A 25661-nucleotide genomic window follows, 5' to 3' on the forward strand; every position below is an offset into this window, starting at 1 on the left:
GTCAAATTTTAGAAATTCGAAAAAGGGAGAGGGAGGGAATGAGGGAAAACTTGGTGGGGGGTCTTACTTCTAGTTTTGTAGTTTGTAGCCATTAGGCTAACAGATTACAAACTACAAAACTAGGGATGCAAAAAAAATCCTTGATTTTTAAAAAAATTGGTCACTGTAAAAAGTTACACTGACAAATTTTTTTCTCATTCACATCCAATTTTTAAATGAATTTTAGCCAAAAATATGAATTTTTGATGAAAAACGCTGTAAAGACACCCCAGACATCCACAATTCGGCAATGAAATCTAATTTAAAAGCGCCACAGGCACGCCAGGGATAATAATTGGTCAGTGTAAAAAAAAGAAGTTACACTGGCAAAATGCTTATTTACAGTGACAAAAATTTTGAGTGGTATGAAAAAAAGTTTAATAAGCAAAAATAAACCATTTTTAAAGAAAAAAAAATCAAAATTTCAGACAAAAACCCTGCTGAAACTCCCAACAACAGCACCGACGGGATGGTTGATAAGTGATTTACGATTTCAAAATCTAATAGGAGATAGAGAGAATGCAACACTACAACCATCAATATATAGTACATGTTTTCAAGTGGACGACGGACACAGAGTGAGTTTTTTAGTTGAAATTATAAGAAACTTTTGAAAAAAATAAGAAATCACTATTATTAGCACGGCACGCTTCTTACAACCGCGCTCTACCGAAACCGAAGAAAATTGTGTGCGAAATTGAGAGACTCAGAGAAAAAGAGACATTTTTCAAGGGAAATTTCGTGGAGCGCAGTTGTGAGAACTGTCCCGAGCTTAGAAAACTTAGGAAAATCCGTGTTTGAAAAAACTCGTCTCTAGCATACCTGCGACGGGTCTGCCGGGTTTCGTTTCACTCAATAATTGAAAAAATGTTTTCAAAAAAAGTCGAATTTTCGTTTTCAAATTTCAAAGGCGTATGTATACGGGATCACTGACTATTTTTGATATAATTTTTAAAAAAATTTGCGCATTATTTTATACTTGTCAAGGCCCCGATAATTGGCACTAAAACTCAAAATTCAATGTTTTCGAATTTTTTGATTTTTTTCCTCGAACAAGTCAAAAGTTAGACTATAATTCACAATTAGAAGAAGTTCTGGAAAATCATCAGCAATGTCCACACTTTCGATAATAATTGAAAAAAATTGGAAACATTTTCATCAATTTGGAGGTACCTTTTCTTGAAGTCGAGGGGGCCGGCCAACAAATAATTCAGAAAACTCGTGGCCTAGAAATTTAGAAATTTGACCAAATCTGGTGCACCTCTGGCGCTTCCGTCGTCATCGCAAATAGTTTAAAATCGAAATACCCTTGGAAAAGTTACCTAGAACACGCTTTTTTTGGAAACGATTAAAAATTCCAAAAATTTGAAAACATTGTGTTTTCCCTTATTTCCTGAACAAAAGGGTTACACTGACCAGCGTGACCAAAAATTTGACGAAAATTTCCAATTTCCAGATCACCACGAACACATCGATCAGTCAACTCCGCGGGGAGCTCTTCGAACTATTCCTCAACATCCAAGAGGACAATTTCCATCGTCTCGTCACCCTTCATCTCTACGTGGAACCTCCAAATAATTTGACCTACCACCAACACGCGAAATTTCTTGCTACAGTATACCAGTCGACCATCTACACTGACCAACCACCGGGCACATCTTTGGTATTCTCTGTGCCAATTTCCGTCGAAAATTATCGAAAAAACTCAAAAAATCCGGTGATTTCCCCGATTTCCCAAGTGCCCGACATGTTTTCCATTGTGCCACGTGGCGAAAAATCAATCGATATTCTATTGACACGGAATCTGGAGTCAGAAGACGTCAGGAGGCATGTCTTCTATCTTGGAGCATTTACTGAGGATTCAGGAGATGTGGTAAGTGCGCTCTAATGGCAAAAATTGTGAATTTTGATTTTTTTTAGGCGGCCCAAACCAAAGTGATCATCGACGTCGCGGATTCTGGAGACGTCAATTTTCTTCTGGAGTCAAAGAAGTCGACGGTGACTTTTGGAGAAAAGATTCCAGCGAATTCGACGGTTTTTGATGTGAAAAAGAGGTAGGCAACAAATACTACAAAGACTACAAACTACAAAAGTGAAGACCTTTCTGAATTTTGTCAGTGTAGAGCTTTTACACTGACCAAACTACACTGACAGAAATTTACTGCCAGCTACAAAGACTACAAACTACAAAACCTACAAAATTGAAAAAACTTCTCAATTTGGTCACTGTAGTACATTTACAGTGTTCATTACACTGACAAAAAGTTACTACCAGCTACAAACACTACAAACTATAAATACTACAAAGACTACAAACTACAAAACTGAGAATTTTTTTGAATTTGGTCATTGTAGCGCACTTACAGTGACAATTTTACACTGACCAAAATTTCTAACAGCTACGAATACTACAAACTACAAAGACTACAAACGACGAATACTACAGACTACAAACTACAAAGACTACAACTACTACAAACTACATAAACTACAAACTACAAATTTATTCCAGAAACGTGTCGGAACCCCTGCATTTCCACCTCTCCCAACCGTCCCGTTTCTTCCAAATCGATCAATTCTCGGGTCGCGTGTCAACTACCGTACTCCCCGTGGGTTACGGTATCTATCATATCCACGTGGTCGCCCGGAACAGTCGGAAACAGGTAAGTGCGCTCTATTGGACTTTTGAGAATTTGAATGTTTTCAGCACTCCGACGCCTGGCTGGAAATCGTCGTCAGGAGGATATCGAGGAATACGACGAATTCAGATGAGATTCAGAAGACGTCACGGTCACGACGTCATCTGGATGATTTGATATTCAGAATCAAGGAGAATTCGACGAGAGACGAGATTGAGAACAAGAAAATGGTATGGCCTAGAAAACTCTTGGTGGCCTAACTTTCCCTTTGGTGGCCTAACTTTGGTGGCCTAACTTTGGTGACCTAACTTTCCCATCGGTGGCCTAACTTTGGTGACCTAACTTTCCCTTTGGTGGTCTAACTTTGGTGGCCTAGAAACCCAAAATTTTCCAGAGAATTCCCCTATTCCCTGGCGAAACGATCGGTGAGATCACCGTGGCGAAAGAGTGGCTGAAAATCGATGACGATGGAAAAATCAATATTCTGAAAGCGTTGAATTTCGAAAAAATGAGTTCCATCATTGCGACGGTGCCGATTAATGGATTGCAGAGTAGTGAGTTATTTTTTTGAATAGTTTTGAAAAAAATTGAAATAAAAAGTTACACTGACAAAATACACTGACCAAATCAAAAAAAGTGTAGTTTATAGTCCTTAAGCTCATAGTATGTAGACACAGTTTTATCGAAAACGCGCCAAAGGCACGCCAGCGTTTGTAGATCCCCCTGAAATATTTTTCTTGATATTTTTTAATTTTGGAAAAAAAAACAAAAAAAGTTACACTGACCGAATACAGTGACCAAATTCTACACTGACAAAATGAAAAAGTGTAGTTTGTAGTTTCCTCGAATAAAGTTTTGTCAGTGTAAAAAAGTTACAATGACCAAAATTTAGGTACACACTTTTCAAGGCATTTTGAAGACTGGCGCGCCGTCGGCGCATTTTTACCCTAAAGCGAAATTTCGTTACCAATCACTTTAATAGTAACCACCGCAAAATCAAAACTGGCGCGCCTTCGGCACTTTTTGAAATTCCTCAATCCTCTAATGTAGAGGACGTTTTTTTCATTTAAAAAATCAGATTTTCAGTATAAAAATCCTTTTTTCAACCGAAAAATACCTCAAAAATCCTTTTCTGTGAACAAAAAAACGGATTTTCAGCTCCAAAAACCTGATTTCTTGTTAAAAATGTTGGTAATCCTAATTCTCAACTGTAAAATATCGGCCCGAAAGCGCGCCAGAGAGATTTTCTAGCCAATATGAGATTGAATCATACTTTCATAGATTTTTGATCTGGCGCACCGTCGCCGCTTTTTGAATTCATCAATCTCCAATCCTTGTGTAGCTAACACCCCTCAAGTCATCCGTTTCGAAAAACGCGCCAAAGGCGCGCCAGTAATTTCAAAATTGGTAGCTTGAAAATGTTCCGTTTGAAAAAGGCGCCAACTGCACCCCAGCCTCTTTTTTTGAAATTTGAGGATTTAGACGTCCTGGGAGGAAAAGTTACAATGACTAAATTCAATTTTTGAAAATCGCGTCGCAGGCGCCCCAGCGTGTTAGGTACCACCTGTTCCCCTTTGCTCATTCATCTAAATTAGTTCGAGTCCCTATTTCCACGTGTCATCAATCATCATTACTTTTTCTCTGCGTCTCTCACTCTCTCTCTCTCTGTCTAAATATATATATATAAAATGTATAATGATTTGAGTAGTCAGTGCCTCCTCCTTATGTCAAGAAATTTGGAGACTACTCAAAATTAGATTCCATTAGAAAGGGGGGGGACCTAATCAAATCTAGGAGATGGCTCCAGAAGAAGAAGACATCAGACGGATGTCAGTCAGTTAGAGGTCAGCAGAGATCTTAAGGGAGTTCCTGAGGGGGGGAGATCCTAATACAATTACGGAGAGAAATGGGGGTGGTCAGTGTAAGAAGGGGGGACTTTCTAATTTATACTTGTCAGGGGACCAACATGATATGAAGATGCTTAACAGAGCCTAAGCAGCTACCGGGGTGACAATAAATCCGTGTTGATTGTAGCGTCGTCAGAGACGGAGTCAATGATGATCAGAGCAAAAACCGAAAATTTTTCGAAAATTTCTGAAAACATTAGTTTTTCGGAGGCAGAAATCTTGAATTTGTATAAAAACGTGTAAGATAGACACCTATAAACTTGTTATTGAGTACAAAAATAGAAAAAATTTCAGGAAAAATCAAAAAAAGTTTGTCAAAAATGCTGACTACATTGATTTTTGTCAGTGTAACTAGGTCACTGTTTTTAGCTCCAAGTTATTTGCAAACATTAATTTCCTGAACTTTTCCCTTATTTTTTCTCAAGATTCCTCAAACAATCAGTCTTGAGAAGGTATTCCCATGGAAAAAATCGGATAGTTTTCGAAAAAAAATTGAAAAAAAGTTACACTGACAAAGTACACTGACCAAATACTACACTGACCAGATCAAGAAAAAGTGTAGTTTATAGTCTTTAAGCTCAGCAAAAATACCCCGCTAGTTCTACTTTTGAGATTGACCTGAAAATCACAAAATTGAGAGTTGGAAGGTTTTGTAGAAGAATCAAATTAGAAAATCTTTTGAAACCTTTCAAAAGAACAGGCTCTTATGAAAACTGTACCGGTTTTTTGGTGATTTGTAACTGAAACTGAGCAGATACTAAAACACTAAAACGAAAATGTTTCAAAAATTATGGAAAATCCAAGATTTTTAGTCTAAAAATCCTGTTTCGGCTCCACAAATTCTCCAAAACTTGCAATTTTAGTCTCTCCAAACATCTCCGAATCTCCTCTCTCTTCTTGTTTTGATCACAGTTTCCCCTTCTACTAATTGTGCTCATTACATTAAATAGATTATGCTCCTCTCTTCTCTATCCATCCCAACGGAAACCTCATGAAAACCCGAAAAAGCGTGGTGCCGAAACAACAAAAGAGAGGCACAATCTGCTGTCCGTCTTTCTACTCAAAAATCGGAAATGTGTCTTTTTAATGTGGTCGCCTCTTTTGGCGGAAGACGATGACATAAGCCAATTCATCTTACTTAGGACATGAGGCTGAGGGAAACTAGAAATGCGCCGCAGGCGCGCCAGCCTATCACAAAAAGTGGTTGATTACACTGACCAAGTTACAGGGTCCAAAAGTGTGTTTTTTGGGAAAAAAAGTTTGAAAAAGCACCAACGATTAAACCTCCATGACCAAATACATTTTTTTTGTTGAAAACGCGTCAAAGGCGCCCCAGACACGAATTTAACATTTACGCCTTTAGTAAGAAGCTGTGAAGGTTACACTGACCATACATGTTTCTTGAAAACGCGTCAAAGACGCCCCAGCTTCGTTTCAGAACCTTAAGGCTATTCACTCCTAGAGGTTACACTGACCAAATTCAATCGTCTTTTTTGTTGTTGAAAATGCGTCAAACGCGCTCCAGCCACTCTACTAGTCATGATTATCGAAGTGTTCCAGGCTTGTAGGAACGCGCGCGAGGCGCGCCAGCCACACATGCTTAGAAGGTTACACTGACCAAGTTACAATGACAAAAAGTGTGATTTTTCAAGAAAATTTGAAAAATGCGCCTACGACACCCCAGCCTCTACCCAAAAACTGGAGACTTTAGACATCCTAAGAAGGAAAGTTACAGTGACCAAATTGTTTTTGTTGGAAAATCCTTTTTAAAATCGCGTCAAAGGCGCCCCAGTCGGCATCTACAAGGCTTTCGAGGATTCACTAACCATTTGGTCTTGTAGGAACGCGCTCAAGGAGCCCCAGCTACATTCCCCCTGTAGCTTAGAAGCTTACACTGACAAAGTTACAGTGACCAAAAGGCGTCACCGACACCCCAGATTCTCTTCCCTAAAACCTCCAGTTTCTGAGAAAGAAAGTTACAGTGACCAATTTTTTCATCCTTTTTGAAATCGCGTCAAAGGTACCACAGCCTCCTGCTCTAATCCAATATATCTTGTGTACGCATTGAGGCATGGTCTAAAAGGGGGCACCTAATCTCCCCTTCTCCTTCTATGGATCAAGTGTAATCCTCCTCGTCTCTATCCAAATGAGGTGTCACTCTGGGGGACCCTTGCATCACCCCCTCCCGATTACACTGACCAAAAAAAGAAAAAGGAGAACATCTGCTCTCTTCAGTTGAAGAAGACGAAGGGGAGACTCATTTCTCTAAGTGACTACTTTTTTTAGGGTGGTTGAGAGATAAATTGGGTGTCACCACCGGTCACCCCTCATGAAAAGGGGGGGACCAACCACCCACTGGCTAGTAATTGCGCTAAGAAGCTCGGAGACTCTGATTGATGGATTTGGGACACCACAGAGCCTACAAACTACAAGAACTTCGAAAAATGTCAAGAAATATGTTTCAGGGGATCAAAAAACGCTGGCGTGTGTTTTGGTGCGTTTTTTAATGAAAAAAAGGTGTCCTCATGCCGTACAATAATCTATCACATCTTCTTCTGTCAGGAGTTTTAATGAAGTCTGGCGTGCCTTTGGCGCGTTTTTAAAAAATTGTATCAAGGAGCCTTAGACGCGTCTAGCAAACCCTTGCTTAGTTGGAATCTGGTGTGCTTTTGACGCGATTCTCAAAAAATAATGGAAACAGGAAAATTGCAAAACAGCTGGTTTCAAACCGGGATTTAATGTGATTTTTAGTGTCTGGCGTACCTTTGACGCGTTTTCTGTGCAAATTCTGACCGTAAATCGTCACAAAATGTTTGGTTTGTTAATGTCAGCATAGCATTTTATGACAAAAATCAGCAAAATTTAGCTTTCTATGTTGAAATTCTATTGGAAATTGGCAATTTAAAGTCTAGGGGCGCACCTGAGACATGTTTTCGCAAATTCTGACTAAAAATTGTCAAAAAATTGTTGGTTTTTCATTGCCAACGTAGCATTTTATTGTTCCTTTGTGTCTGGTGCGCCTTGGGCGCGTTTTCATTTAAAATTGGCGTCTTTTGGTATGGTTCTAATGTAAAAAATGACAAAATTTAGTTTTTCTGGTTAACAAAGGGGAAATTTACAGTTTCAGTGGTGTCTGGCGCGCCTGAAAGCAGTTTTTTGCCTGAAACGGTTACTGTATATTCTACTCATTTTTAACCTGATAAAAGTTGAAATCGAGCAATCTGGAGCACCTTTGTAGCGTTTTTAGACTCTTAGCCACTACGCACTTTTAAAGTCTGTCAACCATCTGTTAGCTCGTAAGTTCCTGTGATAAAAAGTAGTTTTGAAGAACTTCTGTTCTCTTCTCTTTGTGTCTGCATCTCTCCACATCCTTGTACTATTTCATTTCCACTTGGATAGTGACAACAACAAAAGAAAGGAGAAGCAGGGAGGAGATAGTGGCATATGTGTGTGTGTATTCGTGCACGCGCATATATTTAATAAATGAAAACATATGGATAAACAAGAGACAGGCAGAGGAAGCAGGAGGGGGATTTGAAATTGATAGAAGAATTCGAAGGTTTTGAGGGGGGCCTATCAGAGACAGGTAGAAGGGGGAACGTTTATGAAAAATAACAGACTGAAAAAATTTGTCACTGTAACGAAGTAACACTGACAAAATACAGTGACCAATTATTACACTGACCACATCTAGAAAAAGTGTAGTTTGTAGTCTCCTCAAAAGTTTTGGTACAGGTAGAAAGGGGAAAGTTTATATTGAATTGAGATCCCGTCGCGACGTTTGGTTTTTCATTTGTTTTCAAGATATATGCAAGTTTACATAGTTGCGGTGCTTTTAAATTGAAAATAGGCTGACAAACCCGTTCTCTAAAAACTGAATTATTTATTAGATAGAAAACATATTTACAGTAAACTTTACATAATTTCAACCCAAAAACAATTGAACAGTATCTATGTTTACTGGAAATCCGGATCATCAAACGGAATCAGAACATCATCATTGATCGTCGGTTTCGACTTCCCTCCATGTAGACGGGCTCCCAGAGCACGTGCTTCTATTGGCAGCTGAAAATAGTGAAAGAGACATGGGAGTACAGGCTACAAACTACAAATTGACAAAAAGCTCACAAATTTTTTTTGGTCAGTGTAAAAATTTTTTACACTGAACAAAATTTAAACTTTTTTTGACAGTGTAGAAACTCAACCCTCATTATTATTTTTACTAATTTTGTAGTTTGTAGTCTCCCTAAAACTCACCGCTGAATGCACAAAGCCCGCCCCATTCGGAGAGTTGACTTGAATTTGTAGATTCGATAATTCCGTTGTAGTCGTCAATTTCTCGGAATCGGAATTCTTTGGAATCTTTCCAGCTACAGTAACCACTACCAGAATAGTGAGAATTGATAGAAATCGAATAAAAAGTTGCATAATTTTTGTCAGAGAATAACGGAATGATAATGACCAGCTGTGTGTTGATATGTACAATGACAATAAAAAAAAGATAAGAAAGTGTCTAGTTTTGTACCCTCCCCTCCCCCTGATAAAACCTAACTGATCAAGTTTTTTGGGCTGGTTTTTCGTTTGGAACGGTTTTTGGGTATTAGTCATGATGCATGCAACATTATTATACAAATCTATACAGTTGGAAAGAGACTACAAACTACAAAATGATTTTTGCAGTGACAAACTTTAACATCGTCTGGGGAGCCTGCGGCGCGGTTCTTATGTCTATAAGAAACTTAGACTGCTACAGACTTGTTACGATAGAATTTTCGATTCTTTTGTATTTTTTGAAATTAAAAAAAAAGTATAGTTTTCGACTCAAAATTTTAAATTCAGCATTTCAAATTGAATATGTATAATAATTTAGGCAGTTTTACCCTAAATTTTAAAAGGTTCTCAAAAATCTGGCGCGCCTGCGGCGCTTTTTCTTTCATCTTAGGAACAAAGGGTCATTTCAGTTTGAACTTCACAAAAAATGTTTGTCTGGGGTGCCTTTGACGCATTTTTCACAAAAAAAAAAAGAATTTAGTCAGTGTAACCTTTATAATGAGATGATCCGTCTGTTATTCGAAAACCAACTGGGGTGCCTTTGACGCGTTTTTTAAAAACATGTGGTCAGTGTAGCTTTCCTGCCCAGGAACTGGAAGTTTTAGAAAAGAGGCTGGGGTGTCGGTGGCGCGTTTTTCGAAAAAAATCACTTTTGGTCACTGAGACTCGGTCATTGTAACCTTCCAAGCTTTCAATTGGTGTGACAGTCTGGCGCGCCTGTGACGCATTTTCAGTTTCTCTCCCACTCACGAAGTTGGTGCGCCTTAGACGCTGTTTTCTCTCGAAAAAATGAATTTAATCAGTTTAACTTCTTCTTTCCTGATAACGCGCCCAAGGTGCGCCAAACTTTCTAAAATAAAAGTTTACTACGTTATCAGTAGAATAAAATGTCCCTATACCTATGTTAACTCAAATTTTTCTGAATTTTCATAAAAAATGAAAAACTATTTTCAGGCCGCACCCAGACGATTCGAATCCATGTGGAAGATGTCGACGAACCGCCCAGTTTTGTGAATTCTCCGCTTCCTATGCTCGCCGTGGTCCCTCTGAATCCAACAATCGGACGGATTGTCTATCAATTTGTGGCACGCGATGAGAATGGAGATGGCGATTCGAATGTTCTGTACAAGGAGATCGATGTGATTCGTGAGTTTTTTACTCTATAAAAACGCGTCGTAGGCGCGCCAGACTGTGATGAAGTGATGAGAAGCGTACTTGTCAAGAGCTGGCCCCGGCTTGAAAAATTTGCCTATTTCTTCATTTTTTCATTAAAAATGTGATTATTTTTGAGGATTTTTTAAAATTTCTTTTAATTCTGACTAATAGTCGGAAAAATTTTTGCTTTTTTCACAATAAAAATTCGGAAAAAATTTAATTTTCCCACCAAGTTAGCTATTTTTAAAGGCGCATATCTCAAAAGTGGGCGGAGCTACTAGAAAATTATAAATTGCAAAAATAAAGAGAAATTCAAGATCACTATTTTCATAGTTGACACCTTCTTGATAGCTCCGCCCACTTTCAAGATATGCGTCTTTTAAGATAGACAACTAGAAGACAAGTGAGGCTTTCCCAGATACCTAATTTTAAAGTCGGATAACTCAAAAGTGGGCGGAGCTAGAAAAAACCCGTCAACTACAAAAATGGAGAGCTAAAATTGATCTATTAGGTTGATGCATAAGTTTCTTTCTTTTTTTGGGTAATTTTTGGTATGAAATTTCTAGAAGACTAATAGTTCACATAATAAGAAACATTGTTGGTTAGTACCTATAACTCATTGTGATTATACCTGTGACTTGACGTCCACCATCCGTTTAATCTCAGCCGGAGGCACGTCAAAACACTTGAGTAACCCTTTTTTGCTACCACTTTTCGTCTCCATTTTTTTACTAGAAAATGTTGACAAGAATGGGTGAGCTATTCAGAATTAAAACAAGCAAGAAATGTCATTTATAAAAAACAAATAAACGCATTCCAACTAAGCAACGATAGTTCAGTGCGGGTCCCTGACGAAAGGTTAGGATCAGAAATTTAGGAGTGTGCGAGTATTTTCGATATTTCTTCAACTGTAGATAGGGAAATCGGTGGAAATGTTAGTTATTGAGTAAAGTAGACATTGATGTTTTTAAATTTACTTTGTTTCCAATATTCACATCATTTGTTCTTTTTCGCAAGAAGCCCCAAGTCAACATCATCAAAATCACGTGATTTTTGAGTTTGATGAGGCCTACTGCTCCAAGCTCTGAAGCAATCCACTAAATATTTTGCACATTTTCAGATCAATGTATGTACTATTGATTACTTACAATAAAATAATTCAGACTTGTTTGTGAGCGTTGAGAAGAGACCTAGACTCCACTTAGGTCTACTACACAAAATTTCTCGAAAGAGCAAAAATCATAAGAAATTTATCAGCCAAGTTTTATCACTTAATTTGATAGCTGTGTCATAAACTTTTTTATGGCATAACTTACTCATTTTCCCCTCTAACTTTTACAAATAGTTTGGTACAAATGTTCTCTCAAATATTTTTGTAATCTGTTTGAACCCAGCTGAACCATGATTTCTCGTTGCTCTCAATAGTCTGATCTTAACTTTTTTGTTTTCAACATTCCGACTGAAAATTAAAATGTGATAACAAGATCAAGTCTTGTTTTATAAATTGCAATTAATTTCTTATAAAGATCTTATTATTTTGATACCAATGCGACAAAAATCAAAAAACCTTCCAAAATAGGCATTTGGTTGGCGATCAAAAAATCCATCGTTTTCACGAGCGGAGTGTCTAGGCACCAACTTGAAACATTATATGTTAGCCACTAAAGAGGTCATAAAAATGCAAAAATGTTTGGGTTGAAAAACAACCTCATCGCTTAGAGACCGGGGACCAAAGTCACACCTTCAAAAAAGAAAGAAACTTATGCATCAGCCTAATACAATTTTGTAATTGTTAGTTTTTTGTTTGCTCCGCCCACTTTATAGCTATTTCAACAAGATCCTCATTTTTGCGTTATTTTTGCGGCGAAGGCGCACCAGCCGATTCTAGCGCCGCAGGCACCCAAAGCAGTTATAGATAAGCACGGGGCCTTAACAAGTATGGAATTTACATTTTTTTTTAAACGCGTCCAACGCGCACCAGACCATACCAAGTTTTTCTTTTTTTTCCAGCCGCGGGTTCGTTCTCAGTCGATTCGAAATCTGGAGTCGTCCGTACTGGATGGAGTAAATATGAAAGAGGAGAGACATACCGTATCTCAGTACAAGCAATCGATATGACACCCACTGACAACTCGACATCTCAACTATCGGAAGTGGCGATTCTCGAGATTCTAGCTGATGAACGGCCGCCGCAATTCGCGAAACAAGAGTACGAGGTGACGGTGTCCGAAGATAATTTGGTGGATTATAGGTAAGAGTTTGAGGAAGGTGGGGTGTCTAAAACTTGTGTGAATTTGGTATGATAAAGTTTAGATTATTTTTCTAGTTGACAACTTTTTTATAGTTCCGCCCATTCTTGAGATACACGCAGTCTAACGTACAGTGACAATTTTGTCAGTGTAAATTGTCAGTGTAGGTTGGGAATTGTTTGAGATCCTGTCACACTTCCGGTGTTGTCAGATAATTTTAATTTTTAACCAGTTTTGTAGATCAAATTGCGCTCTATATTTTTGTAGTTGACAACGTTTTGATAGCTCCGCTCACTTTTGAGATATGCACCCTTTAAGATGTTACACTGACCAAGGTACAGTGACAAACAGAGATGAGCGGAAGAAGCTCCTTAAATTGGCGGAGTAGCTTTTCTTTGGGACGGTAGCAAAAAGTGTTCAATAGATGAAATTTGCAGCATAAATTTGTCTATCGAGTAGAAAAAACAGGACATTAACTTAAGATATTAAAAAATAAACGAGTTACAGTCCATTTAAGCCTGTATTCCTCCTTCCGCTCTGAGGTCATTTGGCGGAAGGCGGAATACAAGTCTTAATAGAATACAAACTACAATTTTCATTGCATAGGTTTAAACAACAAAACTTGGGTAAATTCGTAAACCAAAGTTAACTTTGGTCACTTTACTAATTTCTCCCCTCCATTTCAGTGTGGTCGACGTGAAAGCGCAATCATTTCGAAGCATCGAGGACGGTCGTTCGAAGGGACCCATCATCTACTCCCTCGAAGGAGACACCCCAGACGAAACGAAATGGTTTCGAATCAATCCGTCAACAGGGATAGTTCATTTAACAAGACAACTCGACTACGACGATCAATCCCTTCCGAAACAACATCAACTGAAAGTGACTGCTCGAGAGGACAACCGAGAGAGCCACGTGGCATTGACTATTCGGATTGATGACGTCAATGACAATATTCCAATGTTCACTCGTCCACTGTATACTGCTCAAGTCAGGGAGGATATCCCGCTGAATCAGACTATTTTGAAAGGTAAGGGCTGGGGCGTCGTTGGCGCGTTTTCAGATTTCTTGGTTTTAATTCGTTAGGAAAGCTTTTTCGGGATACTGCACCACCGATTGTGAGCAAACACCGACGACAAAATGCCAAGTATTTGAAATTTGTAAGAATACCGTCTAGATAGGCGTAAAAAGGGCCGGGAATTCGAATTTAACATGGAAGTGTCTGGCGCACCTTTGGCGCATTTTAACATTGTCATGTCTTAAAGATGGCTTCGTGAAATAGTCGATTGAGAACAACGCAAATACTAAATAAAAATTTTGAAAAAAAATTGGTGGCCTAACTTTTGGAATTCTAGGCCATTGAGCTGAAAATCATGCTTTACGAGTTTTTGCGGTGTTTACATTTGGAACCTACGAATATTCCAAAATTTTAAGAAGATGGTCCAACTTTTAAGAAAATTTGGTTTTCTAGGCCACCATACAAAACACCGTGTTTTAATCGTGTTTTGAGTTTGAAAACACCTTAAAACACTGAAAAATTGAGAAATTCAAAAAAATTCGATGACCTAATTTTTTTTCAAAATTTTGATTTTCTAGGCCATCAACTTAATTTCGCAGTTTCCACCAATTTATCGAGAGCCATGAAATTGTAGTTTTGTAGTCACAGTCAGATGCACTGTAGGCGCGCTTTCCAATCTTTAAGAAACGGAAAAAACGCGTCTCAGGCACCCCAGATTTCTGAAAAACTTGGTCACTGTAAATTGTCAGTGTAACTTCTACAATGACCAACTTTCAAAGAGACTACAAACTACACATTTTCAGTGACCGCCATCGACAAGGACTCTGGCGACAACTCTCGTATCACTTACTCCCTGGACAACCAGAATTTCTCAATCAACGAGAACGGAGAGATCAGTGCAAAAGTCCGTTTAGACGCCGATCAATTCAACGAACGACACTTTGTCTACCGTTTCAATGTGACCGCCCGTGATCACGGACACACGAATCAGTTGGAAAGTACGGCGATGGTACATATCCGGACGGAGAATACGAATGATGAAAGTGCGGTTTTCTTGCCGACCAGTCAGTATACTGCATTCGTGGCCGAGGATGCACAGGGAGGGACTCCCGTTATTCAAATACAGGTACGGTCATAATGTGTCCTGGTGTGCCTACGGCGCTAGAATCGTCTAGGGCGCCTTCGGCGCAATTATGGTTGGTGGTGAGGGAGGAGAGCATCTTGTTGAAACAGCTATCTTTAAAAAAGAATACCTAAAAAGTGGGCGGAGCCAAGGGAACACGGTCAACTACAAAAATGTAGCCCTGGGTGTGATCTACAATTTAGTTGTTGACAGTTTTTTTCTGGCTCCACCCACTTTCGAGATAAGCGTCTTTGGATATGCCTGCGGCGTGAGAATCCAAAAGCTGGCGCACCTTCGGCGCAAATTGTCGTGACATGTCTGCGACGCAAGAATGCTTATCTATAACTGTCTAGGGTGCCTCCGACGCTAAAATCGTTATACAGAACAGGCTGGCGCGCCTTCGGCGCAAACAGATGTGTCAACGATGCTGGTATAGGCCGGGGCATCTTCAACTTTGAAGCGTTAATTCTCAAAAGTGGGTGAAGCTACTAGAAATTTGTAAATTGCAAAAATGAAGAGAAATTTAAGATTTCTATTTTCAAAGTTAACACCTTCTTGATAACTCCGCCCACTTTTGAGATATGCGTTTTTAAAGACAGACAAGTAGAAGACGTGTGTCAGTGTAACTTTAAATGGCGGCGCTTAGAACGTTTATATCTTAAAAGTGGAAGGAGCTGTTAAAAAGTTGTCAACTACAAAAAATGTACCTCTAGATTTAATCTACAATTTTGTAATTGATTGTTTTTTCTGTGCTCCGCCCACTTTTTAGATATGCGTCTTTAAAGATGAGCACTTGCCTCACCTTGGCTTAAAAATGCATTTCTTTAAAAGTACATATCTCAAAAGTGGGCGGAGCTATCAAAAACTTATCAACTACAAAAATGTACCTCTAGATTTAATCTACTATTTTGTAGCTGACAGTTTTCTTTTGACTCCGCCCACTTTTGAGATACGCGTCTCTAAAGAGAGCTGTTTCAACAAGATCCACCAATCCCTCACCAGCAATCATTTTGGCGCTAAAGGCGCCCCAGACGATTCTAGCGCCGCAGGCACCCCAGACAGTAATAGATAAGCATTCTAGCGTCGCAGGCACCATGTCTGCGCCAAATGCGCCCCAGATCATGGATTCTAGCATAACTATTTTAATCACCATCCATATTTCCAGGCCCGAGACGCAGACCGTGACGAAGTGACCTACTCGTTCCTTGACAAAAACGAGCGTTCCACTCAAACCATGAATCTATTCACAATCGATCAACACACGGGACTCGTCAAGTTGAGACATGGAGTGTCTCCAGTCGATTTGGCTGAAACACCAAATCCCATCAATCTGACTGTAATTGTACAGGACGACGGGAGTTGTTGTGTCTATCCGTCGAAGACTCATGCTTCGTATGCCACGTTGTTAATTGGGATTGAGGATGTCAATAATAATAAACCAGAGTTTCCAGGTACAGTGACACAAAAAAGTTACAGTGACCAAAAAAAGTTACAGTGACCAACATGCCATTTTTTGGAGATACAGTAACTCAGTCAAATAAACTCCAACTTTTGAAATTTTATTATTTTTGAAATCAGCTTATCGAGAGCTTTCAAATGAGTATAATCATGCCCATATTCGCAGAAAATTGGGTCCCATCACGAAAAGTACAGTAACCCGGTTGCCGGTAGGTCAAAACTGAACATGATTGGAATGAGGTCATGATTATACTTATTTGAAAGCTCTTGATAAGCTGAATACGTTCGTGGTGTTTTCAAAAAGATTGAGAAGGTGTTGACCGAGAAAAATGTGAACAAAATTAGGCCACAATTCTAAATTATAGGAATCTCTGTAACTTCTTCTTATTTTGTCAAATATTTTGTTTCTAACCATTCCTCTTTTTCCAGACTGCGCCCGTTACTCAGAAATCGCTAAAATCCAGGAAGGAACCTACAAATCCGACCCTCCAACCATTGTGAAAGTGGAGGCGACAGATGATGACTCGTCAGCCAACGGTGATATTGTATACTCTCTGTATTATACTCAATCGGAGAGTCGGAAAGCGTTCGTCATCGATCGGCATACTGGAATACTCACACCTTCTCCACATGTTGTGTTTGATAGGGAGACAAGGCCACGGGAGGATGTTACTGTCAAAGTGAGTGGGGGGGGGGGTGCAGACTACAAACTACAAACTTCAAAAAATACAGATTTTTGTGCCACTGAAATTTTGAAGCAGAGTCTAGATGAGTCATAATTGGAAGTTTACATTGACATAATTACAAACACTTCGAAAGGCTTCAAAAAAATGAACCAATTTTTGGAAATTTTTTTCGAAATTTTTTCATTTTTCCATCAAAAATGTGATCATTTTAGATGACTTTTCAGAATTTCCTCTAATTCTAAATGATGTTCGAAAATTTGCCTTTTTCGCGAAAAAAAAAATGAAAAATTTCTAGAAAATTTCATTTTTGAATTTTGCGGCCCAATACCCGGACCTTGACAAGTATGGCCAAAACTTTCAGATTAACGTTGAGGCTGAGTCAAGTTTTGTAGTTTGTAGTGTCTTAACAGCTAGCTAATGAGCAAATCTAGATGATTTAAATATTACACTGACAAAATACAATGACCAAATATTATAGACTACGAAAACGAATTTTCGGTTTTTTGTAGTTTCGAGCCAAAACAGAGCATAGTCTTTAACTTTTTTTTCTTTTTTCTAGATAGTGAGGTAGTCTTTCTTAGCCGCTATCAACCGCACAGGATGTTGTGAAGAAGTACAAAATATGAAACAAAAAATCAACCGTACAGTTTACACTGACAAAAGTTACACTGACAATTATACACTGACCAAATAATGCACACCATACAAGTAAGCTGAGCGTCATAAAAACAATTCACTACAAACTAAAATTCCGAATCTAAATCAATTTCCAGGCAACCGACCGCGGCGACCGTCCGCTCATTGGTTTCTGTCAATTCTCGGTGGAAGTTGTGGACGTGAATGACAATTCTCCACAGTTCGAACGTCCCTCCTACGAGACATCTGTCTCCCGGTTTGAATCTATCGGAACCTCTGTGATTACTGTATTCGCGTTTGATAACGATGCAGCACACAATGCGGAAATCTCCTATTCTTTGGAGGTGGACTCTACGGCAGGTGAGAAATATCTGGAAATATGGCTGGGGTGCCGTGGGCGCGTTTGCAGAATTTATTAACTGGCACTAAAATTTCAGTCCGAAAACCACAAACCGTGAAAAACCGGTTTTTGCTGAGGCTAACTTTATTTTATAGTTTGTAGTCAGTTAGCCTCAATATACTTTGCTGAGGCTAACTGACTACAAACTACAAAATTGACTTGGCCTCGGCGAAAATTGAAATCGCTAAAAACTCTGCGAGTTTTTATCGGATTTTTGTGATTTTTGAATTAAAAGATAGCATATTTGCTAGATTTTTTTTATTTTCTGCAATTTTCTAGGCTATAAAACATAACTTGATATGTAGATATTCAACTGTTTTTGATAATCTCTGTCAGGAAATGAATGGACAGTTACAGTGACAAAAACTTACAATGACAAAAAGTTACAAAGACAAAATCTTAAAATTCTGTGTAGTTTGTAGTCTATAATTCCAATATCTTCCAGGCGAAGAGCATCAAAACGACATTGATTTCTTTGAACTCGTAAATCGCCGATCCGGAGAGATCACCCTGATCAAATCGATTCCAATGAAGACTCAAAAGTTTATTTTCAACGTGATAGCCGACGATAACGGAATGCCGGATGCCCTTCAATCGACCGCCCAAGTCGTTTTAAACGTTTTGGACAAACAACAGAAAGCACCGAAATGGCAACTATCACCAGACTGCAAATCAGTGATTACTGTAGCCGAGAACGTGGAAATGAATAAAGTGATATTGAGATGTCGGGCGGTTTCATCTGGAGACTCGAAGAAGAAAAGTGACGTCATCTATAAATTGACGGCGTCGGCTGGAGGACAGGGCCAATCGAAAGCCGAGTCGAAATTCCGACAGTTTAATAAATTTGAGAATGGAAACGAGTGGGTTGAGGTGGCGATTATGGAGGGATTGGATTACGAGCAGGTCAACAATTACACGTTGACACTCACGGCTACGGTATGTGTGTAGTTTGTAGTTTGTAGTTTGTATTTTGTAGTCTGGAAACTTAGTCGTCAGCCCACTGGCCTCCGTTGGCCCCCAATAGAGTTACACTGACAATAGAGTTACTTACACTGACAAAAGTTAAATGACAAAGTCAACAGTTTTTTTCAAATTTTTCAGCTTTAACACCTTGAAAAATCAACATTTCCTGCTTAGCTTCAGTCAAGTTTGTTGAGGCTAACTGACTACAAACTACAAAAAAACAGTTAGCTTCAGCAAAAAGACGGATTTTTGAAACACACTGACAAAAGTTACAGTGACCAAATTTTTTCTTGTTTTTTCTGAGTTTAACCATTTTTTGTAGTTTGTAGTCTCTTCCAATTTTTAAATTTTTTTCAGGACATGACATCCCACGTGGCATCTACGAAGACATTCGTCGTTGAAGTGATGGACGTGAACGACGTGGTTCCCCAATTCACAGTTGACTTGTTCACGGGAACAATTGATGAAGAAATGACACCGAATGAGTATTTGGAGAGGTACTGTAGGGGAGAGGGGTACTGTAGGGAGAGTACTGTAGTCTGAAGAAGATTACGGTAACCGGAAAGCTGCTGGAAATTTCGAACAAAGTGGAAATGAACAAAGAGAAAGAAAATTTGAGACTGTAAGCGTTGTATCTCGGTCGGTTTTGGAGTTGGCTGGATTCTAAAAACAGATTCCAGATTCTCACGAGTTTTGCTTTCTAATGGTCTAAATTGTGTTTTTGAAACACTACATTTTAGGTAATTTATGACAGAACTAGTAGAAAACTCTAAAAATTAAAAATATCAATTCAAAACGATTTCCAACAGGAATATCTTAACAATCTGGCTAAAAACTATAGGATTCTAACTGATATTTTTGTTAAGCATAGTCCAATTACTTCATCCACCAATTTTCAGAGTTTTTCATCCAGCAGTTTCAGTGAAATCAGTCAAAATAGGACCCCCTCTCACTTAACTTTTTCTGGAGGCGATACCTAAAATTAGTTCCAAAAATTTGAATAAATTTGGGCAGTAGATATCAGAATGAAGGTGTCCTAAAAGTGGGCGCCGCCTGATTATCAACCTTAATTAGTTATGGAATCCTTGACGATGGTCGTCACTGAAAATTGTAGTTTGTAGTCTCTGAAATTTGAATCTTACATTTGGTCACTGTAGAAGTTACACTGACCATTTACAGTGACCATTTTTTCAGTAGTGGGTGAAGCGTCTTCTTCTCCAATTAACCGTTAATTAGTCAAATTAACCCTAATTACTTGTTTCAGAACCCAAGGAAAACCGATTGTTACTGTGAAAGCAATCGATACGGATTCCGATGGTCCCCAGAATGAAGTACACTATCGGATAGTCGGTGAAGCGAATGGAGAAGAGACGAAACACTTTCGAATTGACGAGTTGACCGGAGAAATATTCCCCAATGAAAAGTATGGCGTGACGTTGACGCGTTTTTTGAAAACTTTGAATTTTTTCAGATTCGACCGCGAAAAAGTTGATATGTATATTCTCACTGTGGAGGCAAGCGATCGGTCGGTTTCAGCATTGCCAGGAGCAAATGGACCGAATAAAGGTTGGTAATGGAGACTACAAACTACAAACTACACTTTTTGTAGTTTGTATGAAAAAAACTTACACTGACAAAAAAAGTTACACTGACAAAAAATAGTTACACTGACAAAATTTTTTTGATTTTGTTGCTAGGCTTAGAGAGACTACAAACTACAAACTACAAAATTTTTCAGACAACGTAAAAGTGCAAATTGTGATAAACGACGTGAACGACAATGCTCCATCGTTCGAAGAGTCCAAATATATTGGACGTGTGAAGGAATCAGAAGGGGAGGGACATGACGTCATCACTATCAAGGCACACGATTTGGATAAACGTAAGGGAGATGTTAGCAAACTACAAACTACAAACATTGAGTTAGCCTCAGAAAAAACAAGAAAAAATTTTAACACTGTTCAAAAACTCAAAAACCCATTTTCTCTTTTTGCTGAGGCTAACTAAACTTTGTAGTTTGTAGTCAGTTAGCCTCAGTAAAACTTGGCTGAGGCTAACTGACTACAAACTACAAAGTTTAGTTAGCCTCAGCAAAAATCGTGTTTCCAATTAATTCTGCTCTTTTCCATTTTCTAGGCTCCGCCCACTTTCATTTAAAAAATTGTTATTTTTTTGCTCCGTTTCTTCTAAGTAGTTCCAGAATTTGAAAAATAAGTTCCGCCTTTTTTTTTCCTAGATTTCCAAAAAAATTGAAGAGTCGCAGAAATCTTAGAAATCGGCTCCGCCCCCTTTTCCTGGTTTTTTAAAGTTTTCAAAAAAGTCGGTGGGTACCAGGGTTGAGCGAAAAACTTCTATTCTCTTTCGAAAATTTTGACCGAAAAATTGAAATCTGTTTTGGAGTACAAAATAAGAAACAATTTCAGGAAAAAACGAAAAATCTGAAATTTTCAAAATGTTTTAAACGGTTTTTTCGGAAACCAGCTAAAAAAAGGTAGTCGTGGCCTAGAATCCGTCAACTCGGCCATTGCAATGACCAACTGATTACAGTGACAAACTACACTGACAAAGTTACACTGACCAAGAAAACTATCCAAAAAAAACCAAAAAACTTTTCGTCGTAAAGTTTTTCGCATAGTCCTGGTGGGTATACTTCCGATATTCAAATCGCTGGTGCGTCACTGGCGCGTTTTCTCAGAATATCAAAGTTGCTATACTATACTATTCTGGCGCTCCTTTGACCCGTTTTATCTTAGATTATGACGATTTGTGTTCCAGATTCCAACCTTCGCTACCATCTAATCGGCGCCGGTGGCGGCCGTATTCCATTCGGAGTCCGTACTGATTCTGGAACAATCTTTGTGAAAGAACCCCTGGATTTCGAGTCATCCGACCAATATCATCTCATCCTAATCGCCTCGGACGGGCGGCACAATGCGACAACAAACGTGTACATTCATATAGAAGACGTGAATGACAACGCCCCGCAATTCGAGCAATTAAAATACGCGACTACAGTAATCGAAGAGGACGTGGACGTGCCAAAAGTGTTGTTCAATGTGAGGGCAACGGATGCGGATCAGGATGAGAAATCGAGTCGAATAGTGTATCGATTGGAGGGACAAGGGGCTGATGAGGTGTTCCGGATTGGAAAGTATTCGGGGACCATCGAGTTGGTGAGACCTCTTGATAGAGACCCACCGACTGGCGTGCCTTCGTGGAATTTCGTTGTGCAGGCGATAGATGATGATGGAAATGGTCTGGTAGGATATGCGGATGTGCAGGTGAGGATTACTGTAGTCAATGATGATACTGTAGTTTTTGAATTCCAGGTGAATGTGAGGGATATCAATGACAATTCACCGATATTCCCGGAGCGTCTGTATGGATTCATTGAGGAGAATCGGGAGCCTATTCGTGAGTTTTTAGTTCAGATTGTTTATTAGCTCCGGACAGTTCTTACAACTGCGCTCCACCGAAATACCCTTGAAAAATGTCTCTTTTTCTCTGAGTCTCTCAATTTCGCACACAATTTTCTTCGGTTTCGGTAGAGCGCGGTTGTAATAAGCGTGTCGAGCTAATAGATCCCGTCACGTCTTTCCCTCTTATTTAATTGTTTTGAATTTTAACTCATTCTGTAGATCAAGTCGAGCGCTACATTTTTGTAGTTGAAAATTTTCCAATAGCTCCGCCCACTTTTGAGATATTCGCATTTAAAGATCGCAAAGTGTTACACTGACCAACTACAGTGACCAACTTTGAGAGTCCGTCACAATTTCACCTATGATTCAGTTTTTTTGATTTTTAACGTTTTTGTAGATCAAGACTATAGCTTCATTTTCGTAGTTGGCACTTTTTCGATAGCTGAAAATGTTTTCAATTTTTCATTGAAAATGTGATTTTCTTTTAATTCTGACTTTTTCACGGAAAAACTTGAATTTTAACACCAAATACCCTATTTTAAAGTGAAATATCTCAAAAGAGGGTGGAGCTATTGAAAAGTTGTCAACCACAAAAATGTAGATCACAATTTGATCTACAATTTTGTAATTGCTTGTATTTTGTTTGCTCTGTCCGCGTTTTAGATACGCGTCTTTGAAGATACTTGTTTCAACAAGATCCCTAAAATGCAACCATTTTTGCGCCGAAGGCACCCCAGACGATTTTAGCGCCGCAGGCACCCCAAACTGTTATAGAGAAGCATTCTAGGACCGCAGGCATACCAGAACAATTTTGCGTCGGAGGCGCTCCAGTTCACAAAAAAGTGGTCACTGTAAAGGTTACACTAACAAAAAACTTTTGCAGCGACCAAAATAATTGTACTTTTTATATCATATTTCTTTGTAATTTCCAGACTCGGAAGGTGTCTATTTCATGGATGTACAGGCCCGTGACTTCGATGATCCAACGACAGAGAATGCGAACATTGAATATGGAATCGTCAGAAATAAACTGATAAATGGAGAACCTGTATTCCGGATAGATCAGAATACGGGAAAGATATTTGCAATGCGTTCTTTGGACCGAGAGATCAGTTCAGAGAGGGAATTCATTATAGAAGTTCGAGCAAATGATAGAGGAGTTCCGTCGAGAGAGGGATTCGCGAATGTCACTATTAAAGTGACTGATATGAATGATAATGCACCGTTCTTCGAGAAGGTAAGCAATGAGAAAAATTTTTGATTTTTTTGGAAACTGAAAATGTTTGAGATCCCGTCATGAACTTCCCTACAAATTAAGTCTTTAAGTCGGAAATTTTACACTGACAAAAATTGTCACTGTATTTGGTCAGTGTACCTTTAAAGGCGCATATCTCAAAAGTGGGCGGAGCTAAATATCAAAAAGCTGCCAACTACAAAAAGATGTTAGAATTTGGCAGATTATTAAGAATATTACTACTTTTGCTCGTTTTTACACCGACAACACTCTTGCTGTGCATAATCGGTTGGTTTTTGTGAAAAAATGAATAAAATTTATAAAATTTAAGGGATAATATGAAAATGCAAAAAAATTCTGCTTTTTTTGCTTAAATAATCATGAAAATCGGTTGAAAACTCGCTGAGTTGCACCTATTTTAAATTTTGTTGAGGCTAACTGACTACAAACTACAAAAATGAGTTAGCCTCAGCAAAACTTATAATCACTGTAACTCAGCGAGTTCTTATCGGATTTTTGTGATTTTTGGAGTAAATTATCATATTCGCTCAATTTTTCTCTCTGGTTGACAATTTTCTTTGTAATTCTTCCAACTTTTGAGATACAGTACGGCCCAAAAAGTTTTTATAGAGTGGTGTTTGGAACAACTATAATATATGTAAGCAGCCTAGAAAATTGCAGAAAAAAATAGGGCAAATATCCTATCGTTTACTCCAAAAATCACAAAAATCCGATTAAAACTCGCTGAGTTACAGTGATTTCCAGTTTTGCTGAGGCTAACTGAGAATTGTAGTTTGTAGTCAGTTAGCCTCAGTAAAACTTCAAATGGGTGTATCTCTGCGAGTTTTCAATCGATTTTTATGATTTTTGGAGTAAAACACGCAGAATTTCTTGCATTTTCATATTATCCCTTGAACTTTTAAAGTTTTATTCGTTTTTTCACAAAAATCCACCGATTATGCTCAGCAAATTTTGATAATGGGGAGGGTAGAGAAGCATCTATATTAAAGACGCGTATCAAAAAAGTGAGCGGAGCAAACAAAAAAACAAGAATATCAAAATTCTAGATCAAAACTATGGCTACATTTTTGTAGTTGGCAATTTTTCTGTAGCTTCTCCCATTTTTGAGATATCCGCCTTTAAAGTTACACTGACAAAAGTACACTGACAATTTTTGTCAGTGTAAAATTTCAAAACCTAGATTTTTTCAATTTTTGTGGTTTACCCACCTTTCCAACCCCATTTCATTGCAGACCCGTTACGAAGGCTCAGTCGACGAGACCGCCCCAATCGGTGCAGCCGTAATGAGTTTCTCCGCATTCGACGCTGATGAGGAGGCTAAAGACAACGTGTTCACTTATCAGTTGGCAGAGGAATCCGAGTATTTTTATGTGACAACTGATAAGGATTCAAAACAGTCTTCGGTGGGAGTACTCAGAGTTAAACAGGTATGTTTCGTTTTTTCCTGTTTTAAGGGTGATACAAGGCGTAAAATGAGATTTTTCGGGTTTTATGGTAAGTTTGAAAATTTTTTTAAAAACTTTTTTCAAAACTCAATTTTAAGATCCCATCACGGCTTAGACTAGTTTTGTAGATCACAATTTTCTGCTAGCTCCGCCCATTTTTGAGACATGCGCCTTTAAAGATAGCTCTTTCAACAAGATCCTCTCCTTCCTCTCCATCGACCATTTTCGCGTCGAAGGCACCCCAGCCGATTCTAGCGCCGCAGGCACCCCAGCCGATTCTAGCGCCGCAGGCACCCCAGCCGATTCTAGCACCGCAGGCACCCCTGACGATTCTATATAACGATTTTAGCGCCGCAGGCATATTTAAAGGCGGATATCTCAAAAGTGGGCGGAGCTATCAAAAAGTTGACAACTAGAAAAATGATCCAAAAGTTGTGATCTACAAAACTAGCCTATTTTTGAAAAGTTTAGTAAATGAACATAGCCGTGACGGGATCTTCAATACGTCATTTTTGTAATTTCCCCTTTTTTTTCTCCGCTGAATATACTTTTTTTTGTTTCCATCATCTCCTCTCGATTTACTCCTAATCGGTCTAGTTCTTTCCCTATTCAAGGTCTCCAGAAGAAGACAGCTGGAGACAGTTTTCTAATTGTTCCTCCTCCTCTTCCCCTATTCACGTCATCTCTCTCCCTTCCTAAACTACATTAATAAATCATT

General features: G+C 38.8%; 2 protein-coding genes across 2 annotated transcripts in view; one reads left to right on the top strand and one right to left on the bottom strand.

The window, feature by feature from the left end:
- GCK72_003489 (uncharacterized protein) overlaps nt 1-25071 on the top strand; it is a gene marked incomplete at both ends in the record, with an annotated part of 28705 nt that extends 3634 nt beyond the window's left edge. Inside the window, 23 exons of the mRNA XM_053724084.1 lie at nt 468-617; nt 1496-1912; nt 1960-2093; nt 2552-2702; nt 2747-2908; nt 3073-3232; nt 10091-10282; nt 12302-12542; nt 13227-13570; nt 14362-14684; nt 15847-16132; nt 16569-16819; nt 17599-17821; nt 18307-18797; nt 19182-19321; nt 20089-20247; nt 20296-20390; nt 20563-20706; nt 21600-22105; nt 22154-22238; nt 23176-23480; nt 24731-24925; nt 25042-25071. Coding sequence (XP_053592729.1) covers nt 468-617; nt 1496-1912; nt 1960-2093; nt 2552-2702; nt 2747-2908; nt 3073-3232; nt 10091-10282; nt 12302-12542; nt 13227-13570; nt 14362-14684; nt 15847-16132; nt 16569-16819; nt 17599-17821; nt 18307-18797; nt 19182-19321; nt 20089-20247; nt 20296-20390; nt 20563-20706; nt 21600-22105; nt 22154-22238; nt 23176-23480; nt 24731-24925; nt 25042-25071 — 5184 coding nt within the window. The remainder of the gene's footprint in view (nt 1-467; nt 618-1495; nt 1913-1959; nt 2094-2551; nt 2703-2746; nt 2909-3072; nt 3233-10090; nt 10283-12301; nt 12543-13226; nt 13571-14361; nt 14685-15846; nt 16133-16568; nt 16820-17598; nt 17822-18306; nt 18798-19181; nt 19322-20088; nt 20248-20295; nt 20391-20562; nt 20707-21599; nt 22106-22153; nt 22239-23175; nt 23481-24730; nt 24926-25041) is intronic.
- On the bottom strand, nt 8543-9013 carry GCK72_003490 (uncharacterized protein; the record flags this gene model as incomplete). Its single annotated transcript, XM_053724085.1, has 2 exons — nt 8543-8650; nt 8843-9013. The coding sequence occupies 2 exons, from the start codon at nt 9011-9013 to the stop codon at nt 8543-8545; spliced, it is 279 nt and encodes a 92-aa protein (XP_053592730.1).
- Nucleotides 25072-25661: the final 590 nt, after the last annotated feature.

This window comes from Caenorhabditis remanei, chromosome I (genome assembly GCF_010183535.1).
Source record: "Caenorhabditis remanei strain PX506 chromosome I, whole genome shotgun sequence".
Classification (NCBI taxonomy): Eukaryota; Metazoa; Nematoda; class Chromadorea; order Rhabditida; family Rhabditidae; genus Caenorhabditis; species Caenorhabditis remanei.